This window comes from Plutella xylostella, chromosome 22 (genome assembly GCF_932276165.1).
Source record: "Plutella xylostella chromosome 22, ilPluXylo3.1, whole genome shotgun sequence".
Classification (NCBI taxonomy): Eukaryota; Metazoa; Arthropoda; class Insecta; order Lepidoptera; family Plutellidae; genus Plutella; species Plutella xylostella.
Genome location: NC_064002.1, coordinates 543,489 through 562,658, shown reverse-complemented (window position 1 = coordinate 562,658; position 19,170 = coordinate 543,489). Strand labels below are relative to the sequence as shown.

The window sequence follows — 19,170 nt, the reverse complement described above, 5'->3', positions numbered from 1 at the left end:
GTTAGATATCAAATTAAGTATAAGTAAGTAATGAGAATACATTATATGGCATTATGAACATGATATACCTACATCCCGCAGATATAGGTATTAGGTAACACTTAGGGTGCCTTCAAATTAGCCGCGGAAGCAGCGTTGCTGTTAAAATCCATATAAATTTTGTAATTTAAAAGCTGCGCGGTCGCAGCGCCGCAGCAGCGCTGCAGTCGCGCGTTAATAATTTATATGGAATTCAGACAGCAGCGCAGCTGCAGCGCTGCAGCCGCGCTGCTTCCGCGCGACAATTAGCGGCTAATTTGAAGGCGCCCTAACACACAACTTAGTAGTTGAACTAACTAGTTACTAGATATCTATACCTATCTAACAAAACTTTTTAGTTAAAATAACTGTAACTTCCGGAAGCTATTTTTCAGCATCATTGAACAAGAGTCGATAGTACCGCAGCGATTACTATGCGAACATGTGATATGCACCACGCGGCATCATACGATGCAAGTTGAGTGCTCTCTAATCTAATAATGTTTCGCTGTCACGGCCACTACTGCATACATCTGCATATGGCTCAAGGTCGACTATGCTTTGACACTCTTCCAATTCCTAATAGATACCCACCATACGATCGCCGCGTGGTTCACCCAAAATATGGGAGGCAAATGTAGGTTTCTGCACCTTTAAAAATCTGCGTTCATTATCATCATCAGCCCGTGCTGGACATAGGCCTCTCCTTAGGAGCACCACAATACTCTGTCCTGTCCTTCCTCATCCAGGTAACTATGTACCGGCTTCTTATATTTTAACGTTATTAGTCTAGCGCACCGAAGGGCTTTCCACGCTACGCTTGCCTGATGTTGTTCTCCAGACAAGAACATTAACTTGCCTCAAATTCTACATAGAATCAAGAATATTAACCACTACATGACCCTACACTGTGCATTCCATTGACGTCTTCCCATAGTGATTTCTAGGAACTTAATCATATTTAAACTACCTCTTACGCAGGCAAAATATAATAGGTAGGTACAGTAGGTAGTAACAATCTAATTTAAACAGATAGGTACCTAGCCTACCATGTTACCACAAATATGACCACAAGTGAAGTAAGTACATAATGACTTTATTGTTGTGAAAAGTATATAAGTACATAGCGTGATCTATTCAAGCTCGTCCATTATGTCAATAGGAAAATAAGCAAATAATATAAAATGTCTTCACTAGCATCATACATAAAAGTATATTTTAGTCAAGATCTATAGCTATTATTGGAATACATAGATATTACGAAAGATATCCTATAGTTTCAGAAATACTATGCATTTTTTTAGTAATCCACGTAAAAGGGTTTAGCCTAGAGAGAACACACACTGTGACCTCGGCCTTCCTCATCCAGCCTCCAATGGATATGTGTGTAAGTACCTATATGACATGTTTTCCACATTACATATATACTTTTGCGATTGGTTGTCAAAGGTTGATGAACTCCCTCTAATATCTATCACCGCTAGAAATGAACAATAAATTTGAACATCTTAGTAATTTCCAATGAAATGGTTAGGATAGGTACTTCACTGTAGGTTATAGGTAGGACACAAGAACATGTCACATTTAGTAAGGAGGTGTTGGTGTCAAGTTCAAGAAAATTAAGTAAGTTTTTATTATTGTTTTCCTGTTCATTGTTAAAACTGACCCGTTCAAACCTATTTAATTCTGTGTGCCAAAATGAAATTGAATGTGAATTGCTTATATTTATTTTAAGGGGTCACACGTTTTTGAATATTAAGTGCAATTAGGTAGGTATATATACTTGTATTATAAATTTGAATTAGGTACTAGGGATTGGATTATATACTTAATTAAAATTTAATTGTTTTAAACCTTGTCCTCATTTATAATTTAGCTAAAGTTACGCACAACAGTTCCCTTTGACCACCCCTAAGCTAAGACACAAGTCGATAGTAAAATGTAATAACATAGCTACATATCTCATATAACACACATGAATAGGACATTAATTTTTTTATCGTGGTCGGACGCTCTATTTCGGCATGCTCAACTATTACGTATACTTACATAGGCACTTATGATAAATAATGAACAAATAGTTTTATAGAAAAATATATTCGTCTTATAATAAAATTAATTATAAGAGTAGGTGTATAAAATGGACGGAATAATAACAATTTATCACACTTGTTGTTTCAAGGACTAAGAAAGGATGAAAATTCTTAAGAACTTGATAAAAAAAATGGATTATTATTAATAGATAAGACACACATTAAGATGTAGACTAGATTAAATTAAATAATATAGGTACACAAGTGATGTTATTTTATAATACATACCTTACTGATCGTTATAAATAAAAATTAAAAATTTAATTATAAAAATATATTAAGTAAGTATATGATCCATTCTCAGAATACTTATAGCTAAATCTAATAATACTACATATTATGTAAGTTAAATATTTTACACAGAAAAAATTAAATAGCTTCATATGAAACAAAATAGTATTCCGATTGTATAGTGCCACAAACTTATCTGTTCCGGTGAGAGCGAACTAAATTGGTCCATATAATCTATGTCATGTCAATATGAAATTCATTAGTAAGTAATGAGGTATGGACCAATTTAGTTCGCTCTCACCGGAACAGATAAGTTTGTGGCACTATATGTGAATCGCTACCTTCTCTTAATATTTTTTTTCAAACAGTCTGTTTCTAAACAACGTAGTAGTCATAGGCTTTTTAAATTAGATTATGCGTATTCCACTGAACACCTATACAATAAACATTTCGTGTTATTGTAAATTAGAAAATAAATACGTTCCCTTCGCCACGACTATAATTAAATCGTTCAATAAATAGGAATAAGTATTAGTTATTTATTACATACCAAATCGAAACGGAAAATTAATTATAGGCAGTGCATTTTTCCTTTAACAGCTACGATAAGAAAAATACTGGTTAATACAATTTTATGTATGGACTATTTTTCCTTCTATTTTTGCATAAATTGTTTTAAAATGTATTAAAGTTAAACAGTTAGGATATGAAACTTAATGTTTCGTGCACTTTGATCTCATGTCTAAAATAATCACTTTATTTTGTCTGGCCACAAAGGGAAGTTTAAACTTTGATATTATAGTAATTTGTATTCTTATCAATCATTCAATTTAACCTCATTTACTTTATATAAAGAGTATGTAACCAGCACGTGCCTGTTATAGCCTCTAAACGTGTCTCTTTGCTTTATATACTTTCCTATCAAATGAATGTGTTTACGTATAAAGTCAGATCTTTCTAAAAGTACTTGTGTCTTCTTCTTATCATATTATTAATGTATAGTACCCATGTCTTCTTTTATATTTGTGACCTGACTGGTATTCATTAATCTACTTAAATTAAGTACAAAATCAACATAATATCCCGCCTACACCCTGCAAACTTACATCTAAAAGTCCCACGATTCCAACCACTTCAGGCCATACATAGTAGAGTTCGGCTCATTAGCCATTGGTCCATTCATGCCATAAGTTAGAGGGGCGAACATATAGAAGCTGTGAACAGTGACACACACCACCAGCCCTATGGTCGCCTGGTAGAATGCCGTCCCGACTGTGGGCTGAAGGTAGCTCTTGATGGACGATAGGAAGTATTCAATTAGGGTACCTGGAATGGAAGATAATGGTGTTTTTAGGTGGGAGTTTGGTGTGTAATGTAGTGGGAAGTCGCTAGCTAGACAATAGACACTGTAACTTACAAAATTTTATCTGAAATCTAAAAAAACATTAAAGATATCTAGAACAGGACCAAATTCTGTAACATACGGCGAAGATAAGTAGTACCTACCTATGTAATTATTACTTTCTTTATATTTGTTTATTTTTTATTTTATTCATATAAATTTATGCTCTCTATGGAACTCTTCCTTTCGCAAGTTGACTGCGAAAAGAACTGCTGTTTGATTGGATGCGGAAAGCTAGAAATAAAGATAGAGAGAATCCAGTGGCGTGCTTTGGGAGAGGCCTACGTACAGCAGTGGACTGCTACAGGCTGATGATGAAACTCTTCATGACCGATACCCTTTCGGACACATCTACTAAGAGGGGTCAGTTTTGTTTCCAGTCTACAAAGATTTTACTCATTATTTTTAAGAACCTATTGTCTGCCACTGCTTGCCAAAGCCAATCCCTGGGTCTTCCACCTACCCCTGTCCATGGCCTCCTCATTCCAGTTCCTACTAAACACGTCTAGGTAATTCCGCCATCTTCTTCTGGGTCTGCACCTGCACCGGCGGCCGTTATCGGGTATCCATTCGGTGGTTTTTTACCCCACCTATATCCCATTCCATAGAGAAAGACTTCTGACAGAACAATCATTACATTCGAATAAGGGTAGTTTTTGTTTGTATCAAATGTCTTTACCCGTGGAATGGGATATAATCCTAACTAATATTATAAATGTGAAAGTAACTGTGTCTGTCTGTCTGTCTGTTACTCTTTCACGCCAAAACTACTGAACGGATTTGAATGAAATTTGGTATACAATATACATACGATATTTAGACCCTGGGAAAGAACATAGGGTACTTTTTATCCCGGAATTCCCACGGGAAAACTTTTTAAGGCGAAGCGAAGCGCGCGGGAACAGCTAGTATGATGGTATGACGTAATAAACCCACCTGTGAGCATGCAGCTGAACACGAGCGCCGGGAAGTAGTGGTGGAAGTAGAGGATGCGGCCCATCGTCCAGAAGGGGACGTAGTGTAGTGCCCAGCCTAAGAAGCACCAACCGCTGCCGTTTAGGAGTAGGCGGGAGGGGGATTCTGCGGGGGAGAAAGAAAATTCGTCTATTACACACCCACAGAACAACACAAATTTAATACATATAAGTAAAGAAAATAAATGAAAAGATTAAAAAGTAATTAAACAAATTGCATGATGGTGCGGTGGTAGCTCAGTCGGGTGAGCGCCCGCTTCTCAATCAAGAGATGCGGGTTCGAATCCCGACGCTGACATGTACCAATGAGTTCTTTTAACTTAAGTACAATGTATACCATCGCTCTTACGGTGAAGGAAAACATCGTGAGGAAACCTGCATATCTAGATCTAGCACATCTAGATATGTGAACCCACCAACCCGCAGTGGACCAGCGTGGTGGGAAATGGTCCAAGCTTAGGAAGGCAGTTTAGACCTTGGGGATATGCACAAAGGTTCCACTCGAGAGAGCCAGGTGCAGGTACTTACACCCCCACAGAGAATAGAATAGAATAGAATAGAAATTGCATGATTGCTGAAACGCGTTATAGGTCTAGCTCAGCTTGATACTATGCATCTATGAGAGAGGGGAAGGGATGTTTATTGTAATTCTTAGTTAGTATGTTACACAAGTCTTAGGCCCCGTCTCGACAGGCGAGGAAAGCTCGACGATACCATCGTCGCATTTCTATATACTCTCATAGAAGGTGTCTCCGCACGGCTATAGTACGTAGAAGTAAACCTCAGCCTCGGGCTAAATCTGAAATGAACTCAAGTAAAGTTAAACATAAAGCGCCAATCAAAATCCTACCTTCACGCACAACACCCAAGGCTTCATCGCGCTTGTCTCTCACGGCGTTGACTATGAAGATGACGACATATCCCATCAAGAAGGCCAGGTTGACCCACCAGATCACCGGGTTGCCGAGTAAGTATACTCGGTGGGAGCTACCGGAGAAGTATTGACCCTGGAAAGGAGGATGTGTTAGTTATACGACATGGTTAGCGACATACAGGTTTTGCAAAAGTTATGTAATAATAAGCCTGATAAATTTTGGTTTTCATGGGAATTTCGAGATAAAAAATTGCCTTAGTATCAATACAGCTTACCAAAATGAATGCCAAATTTCATAAGAAATGGTTGACTTTGCCGTGAATGAGATCAATGCATCTTTCTATCCACCCATGCATATTTACAAACTTTCACGTTTATAATACTACTACTGACATCTAGCGGTCGGTAAACTAACTTCTTACTATTAGTAGGATGCAATCTGAGTACATAATGTCAGCTGTCCGATGCCCATATTACTGACCATAGAGAAAAAATAAACAATTGTGTAAAGAGTGCCATCTGGAGGAGTTTTTTGTCATACTCTATACGTCATACTGAGCCTACAACGCCATCTCTTTATATTGCTCAACCTCATTGTACATACATACAGGGTGCCCTGTTGGGTCACCCTGTATATATAGATATTGTTATCACAAGTTAATAGCCGGATCTCCACCAAACGATCCAATGCGATCCGATCGCCCGATCCAAGAAGTTTAGTATGTAAGATTCCTTGGATCGCGCGATCGGATCGCGTTGGATCGTCTGGTGGGGATCCGGCTATTAACTTCAATCTATAAAGATAAAATATAAGACATATTTGCGTTGACGTAGTTACACCACACAACAGTTATTACATTTATCAGCTAAATTTAAGTTCAATCTATTTATGTACCTACCTACATGCAACAATAAATAAAAAACAAATTATTATATAATTCTTTATTACCTCGCATATAACAATGTTTCAGTTCAGTTTTGTTCATGTCACTTGTAAAATAATATGCGAGTGGGTGTGTGTATTCCTTTCACCATGAAAACCAATTCATGTTTTGCTAGTTTATGTTTCCCAAGAGAAGCAAATCTTGTCACTTGTGGTGATAAAGTCATTTCGTCCAATAGTGCATCATTTATCCTCGCGAGGCAAATCTTTGACGACATTTATCAGTTTGGTACACATAGTATTTTAATCTTCAGCGGATATGAAGATGTCGATCGCTCTTTGCCAGTGCCGCCATTTCAGCTCGGTTCCCGTGGAACCACATGGAACCTGGATCCATATGGAATCTGTCAGGTCACAAGAATTTCATAAAAACACTTTTTGCGGATAAAGATGCTTTTTCTTGACACACCATGTTTATTTTTATTTGTAGGTATATAAAATTTATAAATAACGATATACCGAGAGTATAGGCTTTTATTACAAAAATGTTATTTGCGAGGAGTTTGCGAGACATTGTAAGACAACTGAACTGACACTGACACGCAATTTCTTCATAAAAGCCATAGATCATGACAATGATAACATTCAAATACTACTTATCTATGTGTCTTGTTATTGTTCTATGGTCTTGTTGATAACGCCATCTTACATCTTTTTTGGTAGTAAGAGTAATAAAAAGAGATGGCACTACCTTCTACTAAAAGTTCAGCCATTAAGGCACTGACTCCCCCCTGTTACTGACCCGGCTTAGCTTGGTGTCAGATAGCCGAGCCGTGTGTAAGATTTCTCTGACACCCATATTACAGACTCCGCATAGCTTGGGGTCGCATCGCCATGATTTAGATTTCCGCGAATAGAATTATTATCTCACCTTATAATTAATAGGCCACTGCCACGGCTGGCTGGCGGCCTCGCCCTCCTTGGGCTTGAGGCCGGCGTTGCCCTGGAACATCACCGCGTGCGCTTCGATGAAACGCTCGAAGAAACCGGCTTGGAATTCCGAGGTGGAGACTTTTGGCACTGGAAGTGGAAAGGAAGGGGGATGAGATATTGGATTGGTAGTTGAAATGAAGGCTAGGCCCTATTAGTGCGTTGCGCTGTGTTCCCTATAATTGTTATTTATGATATGCCCCATTGACGATGCGATGCAACGCACTAATGGTGACTACAAACAGGGAAGCAGTTGTACCAATATTGATATGTGTGTGTTCGATTCGATGAATCGAGTCCCAATCACAGGGGAAGATATTATTTTTGGGATATTTGATGTACTATGTAGTATACTTACTCACTCGTATTTAGGTCTGCTCCATATTTCATTACAACAGAAGGGATTTTGAATACATTTTTAAGTAACCAATATTCATTACAGTGGGATTAACGTTACTATACCACAACCAATGAATTAGTAAAGACACTACACTATCAGCTACATAATTTATCATATGAATCTGATGGTCCACTCACGCGCATCAAAGATATTCTCCTCAACGGTCCACAAGGCATTCTTATCCCTGAGATTCGGATTACAAGCCACTTCATGTTGTTCATAACCCCACTTAGGTAAAGTCTTGCCAGTAGAAGTCAGGGCACAAGACTGTAGGTAGTGGACTAGGAGTAGACGTGTGGAGACTGTTTGTATGGTGTCTCCGTCTGAACCACCGTTCACTATGATACGCCATACGTCGTTTGCGTCGCCTATGCCGTCCTGGAAAGGTTGAAGTGGTGATTTAAACAAATATGTTGGTAGTAAGTTAGACTTAACCAGGAGATCATGAACACGCCAGCGTAGCGTGGGACGCCCTCGGGCCTACTGGACTGGACCATAGACAGGTGGCCGGTAGTGGCTGAATGAGGAAGGAAGACTGTTGTGGCGCTCCTTGAGGGAAAATTATGCCAGACAATGACGATTTTTTGATAAATACAATAAATAAAATACAAATAGGTGAAACCTGAAATTATTTGGATGTTTCACAAAATGCTTAATTATTCTTACCTCACCATATCCAGTGACCTGCATTAGTTTAGATGTGAGTGGCGCGGGCTCTCTGTAATAAAAAAAAAAATAATCAATGGTTTAATGGACAACATTTCAAAAAACTAAAGCTGCTATAAATCGAAAACCATTTCGAGATATAGCTCTAAAGGCCACAAAAAAAATGTTTTTGTATTTTTTGGATGTATCATTTTCGAGAAAATCATGAAATAGTAAAAAAGTGCTGATCACGTCATGCATCAGGTGCGATGCGTTTTGATGATCAAAGCCTATAGATTTAAAAACAAAGTAACTGTCACTTTAATTTTTTTATTGACGTTGACGTTTTATCGTGACGTTGTTGTTTATTTGGGTCATTTTCATAAATTCTGTTCTGACACTTTCTGACTATTTTTTTATTTATCATATAAAATGGTTAGAACGTATTAAGAGATGACCTCTATACAATATGTCCCTGAGCATGCCACCGCCTACACAGCTGAAAAAATGCTTATGATTATTTTTTTACATGATAAGTAAGTACTTTGTATCATCAGAAATATCAATGTCATTTGAAAATGACCCATTTGTTGGTTGGCATGTAAACAAAGTTTAAATGTCACTTGTCAGTGTCATTTATGTTTTTTTTCGAGACCAAGGCAATAGACAAAAATAAAAATTGAGCCTAATATGTGACGTCCCTTCCGGTTTTAAAATAATTAACTTTAAAGTTAAAAATAACATGCAAAAATTAATGTATATACAAAATAAAAAAATACGAGTCTTCTAATTTTTTATAACCTTTCCGAATAGCTAATAAAAATATAGGGTAAAGAAAATGAAATGTTGTCCATTAAAAAAGGATATATTTTCCATTAGAAACATAAATACAAAAGTGTACATCTATAATAATATACACAGGAAGAACTGCGACAAAATCTAAATTAATTTTAGAATGTCACAGAACACTGGAAACATTAAGAATTTTGAATGATGTAACAATACAATGGACGAGGGTCTTAACGATATCATTGGGAACTTCACCCCCTACCAGAATAGAATAGAATAGAATAGAATAGAATAGAATAGAATAGAATAGAATAATATACACCTACAAGCTATTCATATCACACCACAAAAGTTTCGATATCGTTAAAATCTCAGGAGGTGCTTGATATACCTACTACTCGTACCTTTGTTGTTTACTTTCCTAAATCCTGATATCCTTGTTTAAACCCACGGGAAAATTGATTTTTCTTTCATTTTATTTATTTTATTTAGTTTTTATTGAAAATCCAACAGCGTTACATTGTAAAAATTAATGCTAAGTACAAACAAAACAGTAAGGCTAATAATAGGATTCACAGTAAGATTACTATAGTAAATTCTATATCGAGATCGGGACAGATCACAAAAAAGGCTTAAAAAACTTAGGTATATATAAGTAACATAACTATAATCTTATCAATTAGATAACTTAAATGTAACTAAATAGGTCCAACTAACTGCATAATGATGTGAGTATAGTACTTACGTAATTAAAGTTAAAATTAAAATCTTGTTTGTAAGGCAATAAAACCATCATTCATCAAGTAAAATTGATTAGCTTCTCAGAGTAGTGTTTGGGAAGAAGGATAGGGTAAGAAATAGGAATTAAGACTAATTATACTAATAAATATAAGTTGTATATATAAATTACTGTTATAAAAATATTAAATAGATAATACATAATTACAATACATACATAAGTACTTACGACAAGTAAAAATTTACTATCAAATACATACATATAAATATATAGGTATAATTAATACATTAAATTAATGAATTAAATTAGAATTGGTAATGATAGGGGTAAGATAGATATTATCTGTTTGTGAGTATATCTATAATTTGTTTTTTAAAACACATTTTAGAACAGTTAAAAATATCAATATTTCCGAATCTCTTGTTGAAAGTCTGTGTTATTCGGTTGAGTACAGAATTAGCAGCATAATTAGTGGAGCAAGATGGAACGTGAAACAAAGGCGTATGACGGGTGCGACGGCCTGGTACTCGGTATCCCACGCTACCTACCAGCTCAGGACAGTCTAGTAATCCTCGCACGATGTCATACAGCAAGCACATATCAAGCACTGTTCTGCGTTCTTCTAGCGTTAACAGTCCGTGCAATCTGCACCCATCTATGTACGCGTCCACGGGTTTTCTAGCACGATAGTTTAGGTGGTTGATAAATATTTTTTGTATACGCTCCAGTTGTGTTTTGTATATAACATATTGGGGTGACCAAATATGACAGGCGTATTCTAATATGCTGCGAACATATGCATAATAAACTATCTTTATTGTGTGCGGATCATTAAAAAGTTGACAGGTACGTAAAACAAAACCTAAATTTTTGTATGCTTTGTTAGTGACTGTGTCTATATGTTTATCAAAAAGTAGTTTTTCGTCTAGTAAAACACCTAAATCTCGAATAACTCTTACCCGGTTGACATTTATACCGTTCAAATGGTAATTGTAATAGATAGGGGATCTCTTGCGTGTAAAACTTATACATTCACATTTGTTCGCATTTACAGTAATATTGTTATTTTCGTAAAATTTACATAATCTGTTGAGATCAGCTTGAATTGCGGCACAGTTTTGTTCATTGGTTACCCTAAAAAATATTTTTTTGTCATCTGCGTAAAGAAGATGTTTGGAGAATTTAAAACAGTCAGTTATATCATACAGGTATGCACAATAGAAAAGCGGGCCCAAATGAGATCCCTGTGGGACGCCTGTAGGGATAGAAACATAATCAGACCGATATCCTCCAATAACAACTGCCTGAGATCTATTGGTGAGGTAAGATTTGATCCAACGTAGAAGATCTCCGTGAATTCCGAGGTTATGTAGTTTTACGAGCAGGATGACATGATCCACACGATCGAAAGCCTTTTCAAAATCTGTGTAGATCACGTCAACCTGCCCGCCACCGTCCATAGCACCCATCACATAGTTCAGAAAAGTTGCCAAATTAGTAATAGTCGAGCGTCTGCGAAGGAACCCGTGTTGTTTATCTGAGATTATTCATTACCTATGTGAGTGCAGATTCCGCCCCGTGGCTACATGCGTGAGTCTGACCAGCTCCCCGCTCCTTACTAGAGTCACTTCTCCTTCCGCAACTTCCCTGTTGTACGGCTTGATGATGAACCGGTTGTTCTCGTCCTTGTGTGTGTATGCTGTTATCTGGAAATGAAATGAAGTAATAAAATTTTACAAGCCACCTGCCTGTCTATTTGTCTAGCCCCGACACACTCGTATTACAGTCTCTGGGTATCTAAGAATCGTCTCCCAAGACACTATATAGAGCTTCGCTCACTGTTTTAGTCGAGGCGACTTTATGGCGCAAGCGCATTTGTAAATGAGGCACACTTCCCTCGTTTACAATGTCAAGTACTCGCTTCGCTTTCACATCATCCATGCCGTGTCTCAGCCTAGACTTCGTCAGCCTCGGAAGAGGTTCGTATATAGCAAACTATCTATAATGTATATGGGTTGGTGTGATTTTTTGCCGCCTCCTCAACTCTCGTGCAGTGTGCGGATCGCCTATATCTACCTGCTGTTGCCTGGCGCCCACGGCCGCCGGGTACAGATGATGGTGCGAGTGCAGGTAGCCGCCCGCCACGCGGCTGTTCTTCAGCGTGATTGTGGCTCCGTGCGCGAGCTGACGCGGCGCCGTCGCGTTGTGCAGGCTGTTGTTGAGGAGGCAGGCCTGGAAGCCGGGGGAGTAGAAGCCGTCGCCGTTGCCGCTAGAGTGGGAAATGAGAGGGAAAGTTTAAGGTGCTGGTGAGTCAGGTAAGCACTGGCTGCTAAGGATGGAGTTACTGGGAAATAACGTGACATGTAATTATGAGTTGTTACGAATTTATGTGCAATGTAATCGACACTGCACTGGACCATCAGAAGTCGCCATCTCTTGTATCTGAGGCCAATAAGAATCACTCTGGGTTGCTCGGCGGAGTAAGTAAGTATAATATTGGTCTTTTGGTGAATGAAACCTGCACATTTAGATCTACCTACCCACACTGGATCAATGTGCTGAGAAAGGTTTCAATGTTAGTGAATAGGTACACCCAAAAAAAAACACTTTCTAAAGTGTTTAGGCTTGTTTGTACTTAACCTGAGAATAGCAAAAACTGGTAAAAGCTATGAAAAGTATACAATTTCAGCACATAAACTCACTTAACAAGTACGTTATTGGTTACCTTCTGTTGAGAACGGCAAGATGTATCCAGAAGAAGAACACGTAAAGAGTGAGCGGCCACGCGATCAGTGTCACGCTTCTACCCACGAAGTGCTTCACTGTCAGCTTCTGAAATATTATAATAATAATAATAATAATAATTTATTCATTCATAAAGCCTTACAACATATTATCAAAGTAACTTTATTGTACCTACTTACCTAATTAAAAAATATTAATTTTTATAACACACTCTTATTCTAAATTATAAAGATCTTTTGTTTCTGACTAGGAGGTGTTACTGACTGATTCTACCCACTGCGGCCATTTACTGCGCTATTCATAAATAAAAAAAATCACATGATTTTTTATACAAGCAATTAAAATACTCACAACAGGCTGACTCAAATCGCCAAGCACCTCCCACAGATCCGCTATGGTCCGTAACCCCACAAACATCACCATGAACAGTCCAACAAACTTGACGGACATGGTGCAGGCCAGCGAGGTGCCGAGGAACACCTGCCAGCACAGCATGCGAACGGAGAGTGGGGGCTCCCCGTCTGATGTTAGCGATCTCACCTGGAATTTAATAGGAGTTGAGGTGAATGGGAGATCTTGGACAGTAAACGCAAATAAAGAAAAAATATGAAAATGGCAGCCAGACTCATGCTAAATTGTAGCCCAATTTGTAGGTCTGCCAATACTTGTTTTGTAATGACCACTATTTCCATATTAGCCTCTAAATCTGCAGGTATTATATAATAAATGTGTACATTATAACCTTTTTACTCACTTTAAAAGCTCCATACATAGAACAGCTCATGAAGAAGAGTAATATCGGATCCAGTAATATATATCGGTTGAGTGTGAGGTAGCCAACATCTGAAACATTATGTCAGGCATATTTACAATATATGTATAAAAAATAATATTGCTTAGACATATTATGTGGATTACTTACCAAATAGCAATAACATAGTTCCAAGTGAAGAAGCTTCTAGAGATTTAGTCATTTCCCACAAAGTCAGGAATGTCAGAGGCACAGTCATTGCACCCAGTGCAGTACAAAACTGAAATTGCAAGTAAAATAATTTTAATATACTTACTAGATATTATCTTTCAGTTTAAATGCAAGTCTCAGACCCAGTTTCAATTATAATTCAATAAGGGAATACTCACAATTCTCATGCCTTCATATCGGGCGCCATCATACTTGTCCCCCGGTGTCTCAAAGGGAAATTTCCCATCATATCCTGTCAGTGACCCTGACAGAGCAATGAGCATCTACAGAGGACATGGAAATACATTAAACAGATGTAAAACATGGCATAGAAGTGTCAAACTTATGTAGGTATTCATAATATTATTAGCAAGAATAAAATTTGTAAACATTACCTTTCCAAGAGGTGGATGAACATCAAAGAATAGAGTTCTATTGATGTACCAACTGGCCATCTTGCCAAAATGCGTCTCATCCCAACTGAAATAAATAAAATACCTCACATAAATACCTACCTCAGAAAACTTAACTATCTTTAGTAAAAATTCTGAAATATTTTTAAGACCATTCATCATTTTAGGAGTTAGTGACGCATCATGCAGCTCAATTTATCTGTGTAATCGGCCAGTTTACTTACTATCTAGCTAGATGATTTGTAAAAACAAATACTTGCAATTTTTTAATGAAAAGTTTTCACAATTAACTTACCATACATGGTCTGGTACTAGGACTTTGTAAAATCTGGTGGTGAATGTAGCAGTACAAATTACTGCAAAAGTTATCCACCATCTGAAAATAATTTTATTGTAGTTAGGTAACTTTCGGTAAAAAAGCTTTAAAATAAAGTTTAGTAAACTTACAACTTGGTTGACTGACACACTTACATTTTATTTGATGATTGTTTTGTAGAATGTTCGCTTTTTGCACCCATATTGGAATTCTCATGAATATTCAATATAAATCTTCAGCACATTCTAATTAAGAAATCTAACAAAAAAATATTAAAGTTTATTTATAATTTCTCAAAAATGCCACCAAATCAAAATGAAAAAACAACGGTAATAAAAACTGACGTTGACAGCATAAATCACAGAACACATTTTACTCTAGCGAGAGGCCTGTCGTTCTACGCGCAGTGGAAGTGGAACCAAGCCACACCGTGGCCGTACCTACACTGACCTGACTGAAGTGGATCCTCCGTTATTCGTCGTCTTTCCGTAAGGACAAATCCGTTAAAAAGTCTTTATTAATCGGTATTTTATTTTTAAACTGTGTAAAAATGGAAGTAAATAACTAAAAAATAAAAAGTTCTTTGATGTTGCCGCCACGCTACGGATCTCCGGCACATGCCAACGAGCGATCGTTTGCATTTATTTTATTTATTTATTTATTTATATTTGGAAAACCAACCAGCAAAATACAAGTTTATGTTACATGGGGGTTATATGACATTTCAAGCGAATAACAGGTTTTCACATTTTTCTAATTTAGGCACTTAATTTTAACTAAGATGAAACAGTGACTTAATGACATTGTAAAACTGAAAATTATACAATTTTATAGTCTGAAGAAAAAAAAAAAAACAAGCAAAAAGAAGTAAGTTGAAGACTATCCCCCAAATTCATAGTGATTTTAGGTACTGTAGTGTATTGACATATGGGGTATATTAGTGTAAGACAATAATAGTGAATGTGGGTAGATTGAAGATCTTCAGTCTGGACCTTCCATGAGCCTAACCTGTGCTGCTCATCAATTCTGAGTGCTAATTGTGAGTATATAATAGTGGCGACGAGAGAAAAACGTAAAATAGTGTGATAATTGTGTGTACAAATAAGTGTTGCATATAATCAGTGTGATATTCGGCAAAATGAGTGCAGTAAAGTTTGGTGAGTTTGATGTAGCACATGGCTGTTGGGAAAACTATATTGAAAGGTTCTCTTTTGCCCTACAAGCTGCAGGTATTGTGGATGATTCAATTAAGAAGGCTAATTTACTGGCTTCAGGCGGCCCTGATTTGTATGATTTGATAATATCACTGATAGCCCCATCAAAAATAAGTGAGGTTACTTTTACAACAATCAAATCAAAATTAGACAATCATTTTCATCCGACACCTAATGAGATTGTACAATCATACAAATTTCATACTAGGAATCAAGAAGAGGGGGAAATGATAAGGGATTACATTGCACAACTGAGGAAATTGAGTATTCATTGTAACTTTACTGAGTTGAATCGTACTCTAAGAGATAGGTTGGTTTGTGGTATTCTGGATAAGGACATACAAAGGAAGTTATTACAGCAGGGTCAGTTAACATTCGAACAAGCTTGTGAAATGGCAGTATCTCATGAAACAGCAAATGTTGACTCAAATATTATTGTTTCATCGGGATCACGTCCAACTGTGGATATAATGGAGGAACCTATGGAAGTAAATAAAATAACAAGTAAAAAATTTCAAAAACCTATGGATAAATCATGTTTTCGCTGTGGGAAAAAACATGGTGGATATTGTAGGTTCCGTTGGAGCAAATGTAACTTTTGTGGAAAAGTAGGGCATATAGAGTCAGTTTGTATGAGCAAATCATCAAAGAATAATGATACAATGAATTCTAACTGTAATGGTCTTTATGAAGAACAGGTTAATTTAATAAAACAGGAGAGAATTGCAGCCTTCATGATACAAGTTATGTTGAATAAAAAACAAATAGAGATGGAGGTTGATTCAGGTTGTGCTTTTACAATTATAAGTGAAGCGACGGCCAGACTCATTTTTGATGGAAAATTGCCTAAATTAGAAATGGTAGACATAGCACTAAAAACATGGACTGACAGTAAATTGCAATTATTAGGGAAAATATCATTGAACGTTTGCTACAAAGATATTAATGAAAACCTCACAGTTTATATTGCTCAAGGAAACGGACCAAGTTTAATTGGCCGAAACTGGTTTGCTGCATTGAAAATTCAGTTATATGGAATAAACAGTGTGAGAGTTGACTGTAATAAAGTATTAAATTTATTACAAAAATATAGAGAAGTATTTCAAGAAGGATTAGGGAAATATACTGGACCTGTTGTTAGTATTATACCAAGAGAGGGAAGTATGCCGAAATTTTTGAAGAGTAGGCCAATACCATTTGCTATAAAAGAACGTGTCATCAAAGAGATTGAGACTTTAGTAGCGGATGATGTGTTAGAGCCGACGCCTCACGCAGAGTGGGCCACACCCATTGTGCCGGTACTGAAATCAAATGGTGGAGTGAGGCTGTGCGGAGACTATAGGTCTACTGTAAATTCCGCTATTGATACAGATACATACCCACTTCCGACCCTAAATGAAGCTTTTGCAGAATTACAAGGAGGGGTATTATTTTCAAAAATTGATTTGGAGCGAGCTTATACGCAAGTGGTAGTAGACGAACCAACATCAAGGTTACTCACATTAAATACACCTAAAGGACTCTACAAAATGAAAAGATTAAGTCAAGGAATTAAAGCATGTCCTGGAATTTTTCAAAGGCTCATGACATCATTACTGGCTGGCATTCCTGGGGTATCAATATTATTAGACGATGTGGTACTTTGCGGAAAAAATGTAGAGCAACACGACCAAAGATTAGAAATGGTGCTGCAACGACTACAAAAGGCAGGACTTCGGGTTAACAAAAGTAAATGTATGTTTGCTGTGAAGAGTGTCGAGTTCTTAGGCTTCATCATCGATGAATTTGGTATTCACCCATGTGAAGAGAAAATTCATGCGATTGATAAGACACAAGCACCTAAAAACATCAAAGAGTTGCAAGCTTTCTTAGGATTGCTAAACTTCTATGATAGATTTATACCGCACAAAGCTACTGTAGCAGAACCACTAAATAGATTATTGGAAAAAGATGCTGCATGGAAGTGGAATAAAGAGCACCAAGAAGCCTTTGAAAAGTTGAAGAGAATGTTGTCGAGTAAAGACACATTAGTCCACTATGATATGAAGAAAAAGCTAATACTTTCGTGTGATGCTTCTCAATATGGGTTAGGAGCTGTATTAGAACATGAAATGAACGATGGTTCAATAAGGCCCATAATGTTTGCTTCAAGAACGTTAAATGTACATGAACGCAACTACGCGCAAGTTGACAAAGAAGCTGCGGCGATCATATTTGGACTGAAGAAGTTTCACCAATTTATAAGTGGAAGGAAAGTTTTGATCAAAACTGATCATAAACCGTTATTGGGTATATTTAATCCGAGGAAACCAATACCAAATATAATATCACCTAGAATGCTCCGTTGGGCACTACTTCTTAATTCATATGATTATGAAATCGAATATGTGGAAGGCAAAAAAATTGGCAATGCTGATGCATTAAGCCGTTGGCCGTCAAATACAGAAGAACATACGGAAGATGAAGAGTACTTAGGCGTTCTATTGATAGAAGAAACCCCAATAGCACTAGATTTGTCAGCTTTAGAAGTCGCACGGTTGACAAGGAAAGACAAGATACTTAGTAAAATAATGTATTGGATAAGAAATGGATGGCCTGCTAAAGTAGAAAATGAATTTAAAGTATACTGGCAAAAACGAGAGGAACTATCTACATACCAAGGATGCATTCTATGGGGTAGTAGAGTGGTTTTACCTGAAATAATGTGGTCTACGGTACTTGAAGAACTACACGGGAATCATGACGGCATTGTCATAACAAAGGCATTGGCTAGAAGTTATTTTTGGTGGCCTGCGTTGGACAAGCAAATTGAAGACATGGTGAAGAAATGTGATACCTGTGCTGAACACAGAAACATGCCGCCTAAAGTAACACATCACTGGATCAGACCAGACAAGCCCTGGTCTAGGCTACACGTAGATTACGCAGGACCATTTCAGGGTAAAATGTTCCTAATATTGATAGATGCCTATTCAAAATGGCCTGAAGTTAAGGTGGTTAATGATTTAAGTAGTGCCACTTTAATAAAGGAACTTCGTCAAATATTTGCTGAACAAGGATTGCCAGATTGTCTTGTCAGTGACAATGGAAGAAGTTTTATATCTAAAGAATTCAAAGAATATTTAGTAAAAAATGGTATTAAACAGATATTGGTAGCGCCTTATCATCCGGCTTCTAATGGTCAAGCTGAACGAACAGTTCAAGTTATAAAGAATAAACTGAAAAAGCAGACATCAGAGCCATGGAATGTGAAACTCCCCAAAATATTATATGGACTAAGATCTACTCCAAATACGGTTACGGAAACCACACCAGCTGAAATGCTAAATAATAGAAGATTTAGAACAATTTTCGATAATCTGAATCCCTTATCATACAAAAACAACAAAAACAATGACACCATGGAAAGCAACGAAAATACAAAAGTAAGAAGCTTTGAAGTAGGCCAAGCTGTCTACGTTAGAAATTATTGTGGAAATCCTC

General features: G+C 37.1%; 1 protein-coding gene across 1 annotated transcript; it reads right to left on the bottom strand.

Moving 5' to 3' along the window:
• Positions 1-3,418: 3,418 nt before the first annotated feature.
• LOC105382123 (protein O-mannosyl-transferase 2) lies at positions 3,419-14,834 on the bottom strand. Its single transcript, XM_048628961.1, has 16 exons — positions 14,629-14,834; positions 14,453-14,533; positions 14,140-14,224; positions 13,924-14,028; positions 13,706-13,814; positions 13,538-13,626; positions 13,135-13,323; positions 12,764-12,870; positions 12,115-12,307; positions 11,593-11,744; positions 8,532-8,583; positions 8,003-8,243; positions 7,407-7,555; positions 5,569-5,725; positions 4,681-4,824; positions 3,419-3,668 (listed from the first exon to the last, which is right to left on the bottom strand). The coding sequence occupies exons 1-16, from the start codon at positions 14,673-14,675 to the stop codon at positions 3,451-3,453; spliced, it is 2,118 nt and encodes a 705-aa protein (XP_048484918.1). The 5' UTR covers positions 14,676-14,834; the 3' UTR covers positions 3,419-3,450.
• Between the last annotated feature and the right edge of the window lie 4,336 nt (positions 14,835-19,170).